This window comes from Salvelinus fontinalis, unplaced genomic scaffold (genome assembly GCF_029448725.1).
Source record: "Salvelinus fontinalis isolate EN_2023a unplaced genomic scaffold, ASM2944872v1 scaffold_1260, whole genome shotgun sequence".
NCBI classification, from domain to species: domain Eukaryota; kingdom Metazoa; phylum Chordata; class Actinopteri; order Salmoniformes; family Salmonidae; genus Salvelinus; species Salvelinus fontinalis.
In genome coordinates, this window is record NW_026601469.1 from 23,438 (window position 1) to 39,095 (window position 15,658).

General features: G+C 46.4%; 1 protein-coding gene across 1 annotated transcript; it reads left to right on the forward strand.

The window, feature by feature from the left end:
• Positions 1-2,823: 2,823 nt before the first annotated feature.
• LOC129848890 (RAF proto-oncogene serine/threonine-protein kinase-like) lies at positions 2,824-14,810 on the forward strand (the record flags this gene model as incomplete). Its single annotated transcript, XM_055915991.1, has 6 exons — positions 2,824-2,846; positions 7,431-7,477; positions 7,573-7,691; positions 10,988-11,061; positions 11,159-11,219; positions 14,676-14,810. Coding segments are annotated over exons 1-6 (459 nt in total), but the record flags the coding sequence as incomplete, so codon positions are not given.
• Between the last annotated feature and the right edge of the window lie 848 nt (positions 14,811-15,658).

Consider the following 15,658-nt stretch of genomic DNA (forward strand, 5'->3'; position numbering starts at 1 on the left):
TGCGGTGGCAACGACGAATGTGGGTCTGGACAGAAGGAACCGAGAGATCCCGCTCCTGAGAAGGAAACAAGGGAGGTTGGTAACCGTACAGGCACTAGAAGGGAGACATCCCAGTGGCAGATGAAGGGAGAGTATTATGAGCATACTCGACCCAGGGCAATTGAGAGGTCCAAGAGGTGGGATCAGAGGAAACAATACAACGCAGCGTGGACTCCATCTTCTGGTTGGCTCTCTCCGCTTGACCATTAGATTGGGGGTGAAATCCAGATGTGAGACTGACTGTAGCTCCAATGGCCAAACAGAAGGATTTCCAGACAGCAGAGGTAAACTGAGGACCACGGTCAGAAACAATGTCACAGGGCAACCCGTGAACCCTGAAAACCTCCCTAACCAGGATCTCGGACGTCTCAGTGGCAGAAGGCAGCTTGGAGAGGGGAACAAAGTGAGCAAACTTGCTGAATCTGTCCACAATGGTCAGAATAACCGTGTTACCATCAGAAGGGGGCAACCCCGTGACAAAGTCCAGGGCCAGATGCGACCAAGGTCGCCGGGGAATAGGTAAAGGGTGAAGCTGGGCCGATTGGTACTCTTGTTCTGAGCACAAACAGGACATGCGGCAACAAACCTCCGGGTATCTTCTCCCATGGCAGGCCACCAAAATCGTCTGCGCAGTAGCGCCATCGTCCGAGCAACGCCAGGGTGACAAGCTATCTTGCTGGCGTGGGACCACTGAAGAACAGCAGAACGGACCGACTAGGGCATGAACAACCGACCGGGTGGACCGTTACCAGGACCGGGCTGCGTCCTAAGGGCCGCCATCACCTCCTCCTCAATCCTCCATGTAACGGCTCCCACGACAAGGTTCTGGGGAAGAATCGTCTCAGTCTTGGCCCCACTCTCCTCCGTCTTGGAGAACATCCGGGACAAGGCGTCCGCCTTGCCGTTCTTCGACCCAGGTCGGAACGTCAGGGAAAAATTGAAGCGTCCAAAAAACAAAGCCCACCTGTCCTGACGGGCGTTGAGACGTTTAGCCGATTGCACGTATGCCAGATTCTTGTGGTCAGTCCAGACCACAAACGGTTGCTCCGCTCCCTCCAACCAGTGACGCCACTCCTCCAAGACAAGCTTCACAGCGAGAAGCTCCCGGTTACCCACATCGTAGTTTCTTTCAGCTGGAGAAAGACGACAAGAGTAGAAAGCGCAGGGATGGAGTTTACCGTCAGTGGAGCTACGCTGGGACAGGATGGCGCCCACCCCCACATCAGAAGCATCCACCTCCACAACGAACTGACGGGAAGTGTCAGGCTGAGAGAGAATCGGGGCGTTGGTGAATCGGCTCTTCAAATCAAGAAATGCCCGGTCTGCCTCAGGAGACCAACAGAACTTTCTGGTGCAAGACGTCAGTACAGTTAAAGGGGCGGCCACCCGGCTGTAATCACGGATAAACCTCCGATAAAAATTTGCAAACCCCAGGAATCTCTGGAGCTGCAATCTTGTACCGGGCTGGACCCAATCCCGAACCGCCCGAACCTTCTCTTGGTCCATCTTGATCTCTCCCCTGGATATGATGTACCCGAGGAAGGACGTCGTGTGGGCGTGGAAATCACACTTCTCAGCCTTCACGAACAGACGGTTCTCCAATAACCGCTGCAGGACCTGCTTGACATGCAGAACGTGGCTAGAAAGCTCCTTCGAGAAGATGAGGATATCATCCAGGTAAACGAACACAAAAATACCAATCATATCTCTCAGAACGTCATTCACCATACTTTGGAACACAGCCGGAGCGTTGGTCAGTCCAAACGGCATCACCTGGTACTCAAAATGTCCCATCGGAGTATTGAACCCAGTCAACCACTCGTCCCCCTCTTTGATCCGAACCAAATGATAAGCATTACGTAAATCAAGCTTCGTTAAAACCGTAGCACCCTGTAAGGAATCGAAAGCCGAGCTCATCAAGGGCAGGGGATACTTGTTCTTGACCGTAATATCATTCAAACCCCGATAATCAATACACGGTCGAAGAGAGCCATCCTTCTTGCTCACAAAAAAAAATCCTGCTCCCAGAGGTGATGACGAGGGCCGAATGAGACCTGCAGCTAGAGACTCCTTGATGTAGGTCTCCAAGGCCTCACGTTCCGGTCGAGAGATACTGTATAACCGTCCCTTGGGAAAGGCAGCTCCAGGAAACAGATTAATCGCACAGTCATAAGGTCGGTGGGGAGGAAGGGACAGAGCCTTCTTTTTACTGAATACTTCACCCAACTCGTGATATGTTTCTGGAACCAGGGACAAATCAGGAGGAACAGAGTCACTGACCTGACTGGAAACAGCAGGAGAACAGGCAGTCCTAAGGCAGTTAGCATGACACTCAATGCTCCAACTAGTTACCTTACCCGTCACCCAATCAAACGAGGGATTGTGTTCCTTCAGCCAGGGGTAACCAAGAACCAGAGGAACATGGGGCGAGGACAGAATGAAGAAGGAGATAAACTCTGAATGATTCCCCGACACCAACATCTTAACCGGTTCAGTCCTCATAGTGATCCGTGCCAGACTACTGCCGTTCAGAGTGGTTGCTTCAATGGCTTCCGGCAATTGCTCCTTGGAAAGCCCCAGCTGTTCCACCAAGTCGGCATCCATAAAGCTGCCATCGGCACCTGAATCGATAAAAGCGTTCATGTCTAAGCTCTGATCCTTATTCATAAGGGTCGCAGGAAAACGGGGTCTGACAAGATCCTTGAGAGATTGAAACTGGCTCGCTAAAATTCCTCCCAAAACTAGCGAGCCGGGCAGTTTAACGGGCGCTGTGGACAAGCGGAGATGCAATGTCCCGAGCTACCACAGTAGGAACAGCTGTTGGTCTCACGTCTACGTTGGCGCTCCTCCTTAGTTAGCCCGTGTCGCCCCACTTGCATAGGTTCAGAATCTGGTGGCAAGACCCCTCCACTACTCCCGTGTGGAGAATAACGATCAATACGTTCTGGTTCACTTCCTGAACCGAATGGTAACCGAGTCGCTGATTGATTAGATGGGCCCCACTGCTTCTCCCTCCTTCTCTCTCGGATTCTATTATCTACCCGAATAGATAAAGTGACCAAGCTGTCAAGATCACTAGGCTCTGGATAGGATATCAGCTCGTCCTTGAGTTGCTCTGACAACCCCTTGTAAAAAACCGCTTGTAGTGACTCATCATTCCAACCACTCTCCACAGCCAATGCCCTGAACTCGATCATAAAGTCTGCCACACTGCGAGCTCCTTGGCGAAGAGAGAACAAACGTTTAGCTGCGTCCTTACCTCGGACTGGATGGTCAAAAAGCTTTCTCATCTCTCCCGTGAACTCCTGATATGAAGCCGTGCAGGTTCCCTGTCGTTCCCAAATGGCTGAAGCCCATTCCAGAGCTCTTCCACGCAGCAGTTCAATAACAAAGGCTATCCTAGCCTTGTCATTGGCGTAAGAGTGGGGCTGCAGATCAAACACTAACCCACACTGCATAAGAAACGAACGGCATCTTCCCAAATCCCCATCATATTTATCAGGCGTCGGTACCTTGGGTTCACAGAAGGAAACCGCTCCAGACACGGCAGGTGAGATGGGTGAAACAGGTGGTGAATGAATCGCCGGCAAACTGAGCTGATCCTGGACTTGTGTCAAGCTAGCAGATAAATTCTGGATTGAACTCGCTATCTCCTGTAGCGCCGTCTTGTGTTGTCCCAATATCTTCCCCTGCTGGGTAATGGCATGGCAAACGGAGTCCAGGTCCGCTGGGTTCATCCTTGGCCGGATCGTTCTGTCACGTTCTTTCAAAATCGAACCCAGAAGCAGACCAGGACAAGGAGCGTAGGAAGAAGGTGAGTATTTATTTACAAGTGAAATTGAATGAGTAGATATATCCAGGTGGCGTAGCGGGTAGCGGTGGTGAATTGATGGGGGTAAATATGTGAATCCAATGGAGTAGCGGAATCCTCCGTCGACCAGGCGGGAATGGGGTGAATGATCCGGGTGAGTAACTGAAGGCAAAACAAACGGAGGTAAGTTCAAGGCAAGCAATACGTGAAAAACAACAAAACAAATACTATCCAACTTGAGGCTGATACTATGGCACAACATACTGTTCATGGCTAACGATCCGGCAGGGAATGGATGTCAGGTCAGAGCTTTTGAAGGGGAGAGGTGATGATCAGGACAGGTGTGCAGATTACAGATGAGATACAGGTGCGGGTGAACATCAATCTCCCAGCAAGCTAATTCGCCCGGCAACCAGACAGGGTGCGTTCCAGGACACCGGAAACACACTCCAGGACAGAAACACAGGCAAACACAGACTCAGGAAGCGGGATTCGTGACAGAGACAATATTTTCAAAATGTTCATAAATGACAAGCATGGGCAAATAATAAATCAGGAATAAATGTCAGTTTGCTTTTCATAGCCGATCATTAAGAGTTGAAAGCAGCAGGTCTGGGACAGGTAGGGGTTCCATAACCGCAGGCAGAGCAGTTGAAACTGGAACAGCAGCAAGGCCAGGTGGACTGGGGACAGCAAGGAGTCATCATGCCCGGTTTGCCGTGACGTATGGTCCTAGGGCTCAGGTTCTCAGAGAGAGAGAAAGAAAGAGAGAACGAGAGAATTAGAGAGAGCATACTTAAATTCACACAGGACACTGGATAAGACAGGAGAAGTACTCCAGGTATAACCAACTGACCCTAGCCCCCCGACACATAAACTACTGCAGCATAAATACTGGAGGCTGAGACAGGAGCGGTCAGGAGACACTGTGGCCCCATCCGAAGATACCCCCGGACAGGGCCAAACATGCCTGGTTATTCTTTAAAAGTGCATTCCTCATAAGCATGCCACATTCAAAAAATGTAGAACCAGGAACAGATATAGCCCTTGGTTCACTCCAGACTTCACTGCCCTTGACCAGCACAAAAACATCCTGTGGTGTACTGCATTAGCATCGAATAGACCCCACGATATGCAACTTTTCAGGGAAGTTAGGAACCAATATACACAGGCAGTTAGGAAAGCAAAGGCTAGATTTTTTAAACAGAAATGTGCATCCTGTAGCACAATCTCCAAAACGTTCTGGGACACTGTAAAGTCCATGGAGAATAAGAGAGCACCTTCTCCCAGCTGCCCACTGCACTGAGGCTAGGAAACACTGGCACCACCGATAAATCTACAATAATCGAGAATTTCAATAAGCAATTTTCTACGGCTGGCCATGCTTTCCACCTGGCTACCCCTACCCTGGTCAACAGCTCTGCACCCCCCACAGCAACTCGCCCAAACCTCCCCCATTTCTCCTTCACTCAAATCCAGATAGCTGACATTCTGAAAGAGCTGCAAAATCTGGACCCCTACAAATCAGCCGGGCTAGACAATCTGGACCCTCTCTTTCTAAAATTATCCGCCGCAAATGTTGCAACCCCTATTACTAGCCTGTTCAACCTCTCATTCGTATTGTCTGAGATCCCCAAAGACTGAAAAGCTGCCGCGGTCATCCCCCTCTTCAAAGGGGGAGACAATCTAGACCCAAACTGTTACAGACCTATATCTATCCTACCCTGCCTTTCTAAGGTCTTCGAAAGCCAAGTTAACAAACAGATCACCGACCATTTCGAATCCCACCGCACCTTCTACGCTATGCAATCTGGTTTCCGAGCTGGTCATGGGTGCACCTCAGCCACGCTTAAGGTCCTAAACGATATCATAACCACTATCGACAAAAGACAATACTGTGCAGCCGTATTCATCGACCTTGCCAAGGCTTTCGACTCTGTCAATCACTGTATTCTTATCGGCAGACACAACAGCCTTGGTTTCTCAAATGACTGCCTCGCCTGGTTCACCAACTACTTCTCAGATAGATTTCAGGGTGTCAAATCGGAGGGCCTGTTGTCCGGACCTCTGGCAGTCTCTATGGGGGTGCCACAGTGTTCAATTCTCGGAGCGACTGTCTTCTCTGTATACATCAATGATGTCGCTCTTGCTGCTGGTGAGTCTCTGATCCACCTCTGCGCAGACGACACCATTCTGTATATCTCTGGCCCTTCGTTGGACACTGTGTTAACAACCCTCTAGACGAGCGTCAATGCCATACATCTCTCTTTCCGTGGCCTCCAATTGCTCTTAAATGCAAGTAAAACTAAATGCATGCTCTTCAACCGATCGCTGCCCGCACCTGCCCGCCCGTCCAGCATCACTACTCTGGACGGTTTGGACTTAAAATATGTGGACAACTACAAATACCTAGGTGTTTGGTTAGACTGTAAACTCTCCTTCCAGACTCACATTAAACATCTTCAATCCAAAATGAAGTAGAGAATCGGCTTCCTATTTCGCAACAAAGCCTCCTTCACTCATGCTGCCAAACATACCCTCGTAAAACTGACTATCCTACCGATCCTTGACTTCGGCGATGTAATTTACAAAATAGCCTCCAACACTTTACTCAGCAAATTGGATGCAGTCTATCACAGTGCCATCCGTTTCGTCACCAAAGCCCCATATACTACCCACCACTGCGACCTGTACACTCTCGTTTGCTGGCCCTCGCTGGCCGGCTGGCCCTTGCTTCATATTCGTCGCCAAACCCACTGGCTCCAGGTCATCTATAAGTCTTTGCTAGGTAAAGCCCCTTCTTATCTCAGCTCACTGGTCACCATAGCAGGACCCACCCGTAGCACACACTCCAGCAGGTATATTTCACTGGTCACCCCCAAAGCCAATTCCTTCTTTGGACACCTTTCCTTCCAGTTCTCTGCTGCCAATGACTGGAACGAATTGCAAAAAAATCACTGAAGCTGGAGACTCATGTCTACCTCACTAACTTTAAGAATCAGCTATCAGAGCAGCTTACAGATCATTGCACCTATACATAGCCCATCTGTAAATAGCCCATCCAACTACCTCATCCCCATCTTGTTATTTATTTTATTTATATATATGTTTTGCTCCTTTGCACCTCAGTATCTCTACTTGAACATTCATCTTCTGCACATCTATCACTCCAGTGTTTATTTGCTAAATTGTAATTATTTCGCCACTACGGCCTATTTATTACCTTAACTCCCTAATCTTACTTCGTTTGCACACACTGCATATAGACTTTTCTACTGTATTATTGACTGTATGTTTGTTTTACTCCATGTGTAACTCTGTTGTTGTATGTGTCGCACTGCTTTGCTTCATCTTGGCCAGGTCGCAGTTGTAAATGAGAACTTGTTCTCAACTAGTCTACCTGGAAAAATAAAGGTGAAATAAAAATTAGATATGGATTCATAATGTTTTGATACCTGAGGTGGTAAGTAAGGGCTTGATTCAATCATAACTGCCTTACCAGCAAACATTTACAAACGCATGCATGAAACTTAACAGTCATTGTCAACAATGTAATTTCTTTCACATTTTTTTCTTTCAGTTATCTACATGCTAAGAATATCATTCATCGGGACATGAAATCCAACAGTATACTTTTCATAAGGCACCATATAGAATTGTTACTAATCTGTGATGTTACAGAATTGTCCTAGTCTATAAGTAGGTCCTTTAAACATGTGTAGATATCTTCCTCCATGAGGGCCTTACAGTGAAGATCGGGGACTTTGGTCTAGCCACGGTGAAGGCTCGCTGGAGTGGGTCATATCAGATGGAGCAACCCTCTGGGTCCATACTATGGATGGTAATATAAACACCCTACATACCATACACTAACACTACATGCCATACACTAACACTACATACCATACCCTAACCCTACATACCATACACTAACCCTACATACCATACACTAACCCTACATACCATACACTAACCCTACATACCATACACTAACCCTACATACCATACACTAACACTGCATGCCATACACTAACACTACATGCCATACACTAACACTACATGCCATACACTAACACTACATGCCATACACTGACATTACATACCATACACTAACACTACATGCCATACACTAACACTAACCCTACATGCCATACACTAACACTACATGCCATACACTAACATTACATACCATACACTAACACTACATGCCATACACTAACACTAACCCTACATGTCATACACTAACCCTACATACCATACACTAACCCTACATACCATACACTAACACTACATGCCATACACTAACACTACATACCATACACTAACACTACATACCATACACTAACACTACATACCATACACTAACACTACATGCCATACACTAACATTACATACCATACACTAACACTACATGCCATACACTAACATTACATACCATACACTAACACTACATGCCATACACTAACACTAACCCTACATGCCATACACTAACCCTACATACCATACACTAACCCTACATACCATACACTAACCCTACATACCATACACTAACCCTACATGCCATACACTAACACTACATGCCATACCCTAACCCTACATACCATACACTAACACTACATACCATACACTAACCCTACATACCATACACTAACACTACATACCATACACTAACACTACATACCATACACTAACACTACATACCATACACTAACACTACATACCATACACTAACATTACATACCATACACTAACACTACATACCATACACTAACCCTACATACCATACACTAACACTACATACCATACACTAACCCTACATACCATACACTAACACTACATACCATACACTAACCCTACATACCATACACTAACATTACATACCATACACTAACCCTACATGCCATACACTAACACTACATACCATACACTAACACTACATACCATACACTAACCCTACATACCATACACTAACACTACATACCATACACTAACCCTACATGCCATACACTAACACTACATGCCATACACTAACACTACATACCATACACTAACACTACATACCATACACTAACCCTACATACCATACACTAACACTACATACCATACACTAACCCTACATGCCATACACTAACCCTACATGCCATACACTAACCCTACATACCATACACTAACCCTACATGCCATACACTAACCCTACATGCCATACACTAACCCTAACAGATGTCGTGTCTTTAGTATCATTAAATGGGAAGACTGTTATTTTATCAAATCAATTCTCTAATTATTATTACGTGATTAAACTAATCATGTCATTTTAATTAACTAGGAAGTCTGGGCACCAAGGAAAATCTTCAGATTACAAAGTTATAATTTTCAGAATATAACTCTTCAGATATTTTAATATCTGATCAATTAGTCTTCTATTAATGAATTATTATTATTATTATTATTACCTTCCTCAGTCTCATCTGAATGTTGTACATTGTTGGTTATCTGCACGAACCCAGCCTCTACTATGAATCATCCATACACCAATTGGCTCAATTATTTACAGTTGAAGTTTACATACACACGTTTACAAATACAGTTAAACTCAGTTTTTCACAATTCCTGACATTTAATCCTCGTAAAAATTCCCTGTCTTAGGTCAGTTAGGATCACCACTTTAATTTAAGAATGTGAAATGTCAGAATAATAGTAGTGATTTATTTCAGCTTTTATTTCTTTCATCACATTATTTTTCTTCTGCTTATTTGTATAATTTTTTTCACTCTGTCATTTAGGTCATTATTGTGGAGTAATTACAATGTTTTGCATCCTCAGATGTCTACCAACACCAGCCATTAAACTATGTAACTGTTTTAACATCACCAATGGCCTCATGGTAACATCCCTGAGCAGTTTCATTCCTGTCCTGCAGCTCAGTTCAGAAGGACGATTGTATATTTGATGTGTCTGGTTGGTTTAATACATCATCCACAGCAAACTTATTAACTTAACCATGCTTAAGGAGACATTCAATGTCTGACTTTTGTTACCCATCTACCAAACACTGCCCTTCTTTGAGGCTTTTGAAAAGTTTCCTGGTCTCTGTAGTTGAATCTGTGCTTGAAATGCAATACTTGACTGAGGGACTGTCAGGGAAAAATTACATACTTACCTGATTTGTTTGATATTAATAGTAAACAATTATATATTTAACTAAGAGTAAGACTGGCCTGCTAAGGCTGAGTTTTTATGGTGTCCACTCTAGCTTCCTGCAGCTAGTCTGGGCGTCGAGGAAATGGGTTTTACTAGAGGGTGATAAAACTTTACAGCCACATTCCATTCTATGATTAGCGATGCACTGGGGAGATGTATTCCATGGACAGGATGTGGGGTGGTTGTAACTGGGATAGAGATGGACTGGAACAAAGGGTCTTAGACATCCTGGCATTTGGAAATTAGGCCAGGGTCGGAGGTTAAGATAATGCCAGGTGCAGATAAAGACAGGATGAACCCAAAGTGGCTCATGATGGTCTTTGATCTGCCTAAGAGGAGTGGAAGTAAGCATAATTAGTGTCCTATATAAGAGGTCTGTTTTTCATTGTTAGGGAAGCTTAGTGTGCGGTCGACGGTTTCGTTATTGCAATAATTAATCGATATTAAATAAAGCTGTTGGTTGAAGAAATGACCAAGTCTCTCTCAGTACTGAATTTCCATGACAAACCTTACAGATGTTGTATGTATGGGGACAGGGGAAGGGTTAGTCATTCAAAAATCACATCAACACCTATTATTTCACATGTAACTTATTATTTGTTAAGCCACATTTTACTCCTGAACTAGTTTAGGCTTAAATTAACAAAGGGGCTGAATACTTATGCAATGACTGTATTTTAGTTATGAATTGTTTATCTAAAAAAAAAAAAAAAAAAAAAATGTTCTTCCACTTTGACATTAGGGTATTTTGTGTAAATTGTTGACAAAAAATGACAATTAGATCCATTTTAATCCCACTTTGTAACAATAAAATGTGAAGAAATCCAAGGGTCTGAATAGTTTTGCAAGGCACTGTGTGTATGAATGAACTTTTGATTTAGTCCTAGGAGATTTTCAGTAGCTATCCCTGCCTAACCCGAAGTCCTCTTCCTCCAGGCTCCAGAGGTGATCCGCTTGCAGGACAATAACCCCTATAGTTTCCAGTCTGATGTCTACTCCTACGGTTCTCTATGAACTGATGACTGGAGAACTGTCCTCCAGGCTCCAGAGGTGATCCACATGCAGGACAACAACCCCTATAGTTTCCAGTCTGATGTCTACTCCTACGGTTCTGTATGAACTGATGACTGGAGAACTGCCTTACAGCATGATCGCTACTCGAGACCAGGTAACCATGTAGGGACACATAATGGACACGTGTGTGTAAACTTCCCTACTTCAACGTACATACAATACCCCATAATGACAAAGGGAAAACAGATTTTTAGAAATTCTAGCAAATGTATAAAAAATTAAGTATTCAGACCCTTTGCTATGAGACTCGAAATTGAGCTCAGGTGCATCCTGTTTCCATTGATCACCCGTGAGATGTTTCTACAACTTGATTGGAGTCAACCTGTGGTAAATTCAATTAATTTGGAAAGGCACACACCTGTCTATATAAGCTCCCACAGTTGACAGTGCTTTTCAGAACAAAAACCAAGCCATGAGGTTAAAGGAATTGTCTGTAGAGCTCCCAGACAGGATTGTGTCGAGACACATATCTTGGGAAGGGTACCAAAAAATGTCTGCAGCATTGAAGGTCCCCAAGAACACAGTGGACTCCATCATTCTTAAATGGAAGAAGTTTGGAACCACCAAGACTTTTCCTAGAGCTGGTGCCTGGCCAAACAGAGCAATCGGGGGAGAAGGGCCTTGGTCAGGGAGGTGACCAAGAACCCGATGGTCATTCTGACAGATCTTCAGAGTTCCTCTGTGGAGATGGGAGAATCTTCCATAAGGACAACCATCTCTGCAGCACTTCACCAATCAGGACTTTATGGTAGTGTGGCCACTCCACAGTAAAAGGCACGACATCCTGCTTGGAGTTTGCCAAAAGGCACCTAAAGGATGCAGACCATGAGAAACATGATTCTCTGGTCTAATGAAACTGCCTGAATGTCAAGCGTCTCGCCTGAAGGAAACCTGGTACCATCTCTACGGTGAAGCATGGTGGTAGCAGCATGCTGTGGGGATGTTTTTCAGTGGCAGGGACTGGGAGACTAGTCAGGATCAACGGAAAGATGAACAGAGCAAAGTACAGAGATCCATGATGAGGACCTCAGACTAGGGGCGAAGGTTCACCTTCCAACAGGACAACAACCCTAAGCACACAGCCAAGACAACACAGGAGTGGCTTTGGGACAAGTCTCAATGTCCTTGTGTGGCCCAGCCAGAGCCCGGACTTGAACCCTATCGAACATCTCTGGAGAGATCTGGAAATAGCTGCGCAGCGACTCTCCCCATCCAACCTGACAGAGCTTGAGAGGATCTGCAGAGGAGAATGGGATAAACTCCCCAAATCCAGGTGTGCCAAGCTTGTAGCGTCATACCCAAGAAGACTCGAGGCTGTAATCGCTGCCACAGGTGCTTCAACGAAGTACTGAGAAATGGGTCTGAATACTTATGTAAATGTGGCTGGCACGGGGCCTCGTGGCTGGAGGTAGCCTCTGGGAGTTAGCCTCTGGGAGTTAGCCTCTAGTCTGACTCAACTAACCCTAAAGCTCCATAGTCCTCTGTCTAAAACCATACACTGACTGACTGGCCCTTATGGCTGACTGACTGACTGGCCCCTATGGACTGACTGACTTGCTGGCCCTTATGGCTGACTGACTGACTAGCCCCTATAGACTGACTGACTGACTGGCCCCTATAGACTGACTGACTGACTGGCCCCTATAGACTGACTGACTGACTGGCCCCTACAGACTGACTGACTGACTGGCCCCTATAGACTGACTGACTGGCCCCTATGGACTGACTGACTTGCTGGCCCTTATGGCTGACTGACTGGCCCCTATAGACTGACTGACTGACTGGCCCCTATAGACTGACTGACTGACTGGCCCCTATGGACTGACTGACTGACTGGCCCCTATAGACTGACTGACTGGCCCCTATAGACTGACTGACTTGCTGGCCCTTATGGCTGACTGACTGACTGGCCCCTATAGACTGACTGACTGACTTGCCCCTATGGACTGACTGACTTGCTGGCCCTTATGGCTGACTGACTGGCCCCTATAGACTGACTGACTGACTTTCCCCTATGGATTGACTGACTTGCTGGCCCTTATGGCTGACTGACTGGCCCTTATGGATTAAGTCTTCTGATGACACAACAGTGGTTGGCCTGATCACCGACAACGATGAGACAGCCTATAGGGAGGAAGTCAGAGACCTGGCCGTGTGGTGCCAGGACAACAACCTCTCTCTCAATGTGAGCAAGACAAAGGAGCTGATCGTGGACTACAGGAAAAGGCAGACAAACCCCCATTTAACATCGACGGGGCTGTAGTGGAGCGGGTCGAGAGTTTCAAGTTCCTTGGTGTCCACCAACAAACTATCATGGACCAAAAGGCTCCTTAACAGCTTCTACCCCTAAGCCATAAGACTGCTGAACGATTAGTCAAATGGCCACCGGACTATTTACATTGACCCCCCCCCCATTTGTTTTTACACTGCTGCTACTCGCTGTTTATTATCTATGCATAGTCACTTCACCCCTACCTACATGTACAAACTTCCTTCTACTAACCTGTACCCCTGCACATTGACTCGGTACCGGTACCCCCTGTATATAGCCTCGTTATTTTATTGTTACTTTTTACAAATTATTTTTTACTTTAGTTTATTTGGTAAATATTTTCTTAACTCTTTCTTGAACTGCACTGTCAGTTAAGGTCAACACCTGTTGTATTCGGCACAATTGACAAAGTTTGCTTTGGATTGAATGGCTGACTGACTGGCTCCTATGTGCAGGCTGGCTGGCTGACTGACCCACGTGAAATGACTGACTGGCTGACCCTATGGGCTGGCTGAGTGACTGGCCCCTATGGACGTACTGGCTGGCTGACTGGACCCTATGGACTGGCTGGCTGGCTGGCCCCTATGGACGTACTGGCTGGCTGACTGGACCCTATGGACTGGCTGGCTGGCTGGCCCCCTTGGACAGACTGGCCCCTGTGGAATGACTGACTGGCCCCTATGGACTGGCTGACTGGGCCCTTTGGACTGGCTGACTGACTGGCCCCTATGGGCTGGCTGACTGGGCCCTTTGGACTGGCTGACTGGGCCCTTTGGACTGGCTGACTGGGCCCTATGAACTAACTGGCTGACTGGTCCCTATGGACTGGCTGACTGGGCCCTTTGGACTGGCTGACTGGGCCCTATGAACTAACTGGCTGACTGGTCCCTATGGACTGGCTGACTGGGCCCTTTGGACTGGCTGACTTACTGACCACCCCCTATTGACTGGCTGACTGGGCCCTATGAACTGACTGGCTGACTGGGCCCTTTGGACTGGCTGACTGGGCCCTTTGGACTGGCTGACTGGGCCCTTTGGACTGGCTGACTGACTGGCCCCTATGGGCTGGCTGACTGGGCCCTTTGGACTGGCTGACTGACTGGCCCCTATGGGCTGGCTGACTGGGCCCTTTGGACTGGCTGACTGACCACCCCCTATTGACTGGCTGACTGGCCCCTATGGTCTGGCTGGCTGGTTGACTGACTAACTAACTGGCTGACTGCAATCTGTAGTCTTTCCTCCTAGTCCCTGACATCTAACCCTCTTCTCCCTCTACAGATAATCTTCATGGTGGGTCGTGGCTACCTGTTTCCAGAGCTGAGGAAGCTGTATAAGAGCTGTCCTAAAGCCATGAAGAGGCTGGTGGCCGACTGCATCAAGATGTCCAAAGACGACAGGCCACTCTTCCCTCAGGTACATAAGTACCACACCCCTAACAATAACCCTGTCACTAACCCTGTGTATATTAGAACTACCCCTGTCACTAACCCTGTGTATATTAGAACTACCCCTGACACTAACCCTGTGTATATTAGAACTACCCCTGTCACTAACCCTGTGTATATTAGAACTACCCCTGTCACTAACCCTGTGTATATTAGAACTACCCCTGACACTAACCCTGTGTATATTAGAACTACCCCTGTCACTAACCCTGTGTATATTAGAACTACCCCTGACACTAACCCTGTGTATATTAGAACTACCCCTGTCACTAACCGATGGCCCGACGCCAGAATGAATCCGTTTCCTGGCATTGCTTTTTTCCACGTTTATATGTATAAAAATAAACAAATCAATAATTAAGTGCAATTAACTTAATTAGTAATTCAGTACATTGTATTTATGGAGTGCCTTTGTTACAGAAAGCATTGGTGTTGGAACCCGGGAAAGATTTAAAATCCCAACCAACCACCAAGACGCACAGTCAGCAAGATTTTGTATTATTTTATTTAACCTTTATTTAGAACAAGCAAGCAAGATGCATGGTCAAATGAAGAAAACATCAGTAGCCTAAACATTACAAGCGTGCTTGATAAGTGAAAATCAGCACAAAAGCAATAAAGGCATTAGGAATATGTGTTGATATGACAGCATGTCACAGTCTGAACAACGACAGCTGTGGAGTGCGTGGCTGGAGATGTAGCCTGCTCCCTCAGTGATGACGTTTTGTCCGTAGAATTCTCACCGGCTTGTTCTATTCCACAAGGTGCCTTCTGTTTCATTTCATTTGGTGGTGGGAAGGTGTAGGTTCAGGCTGA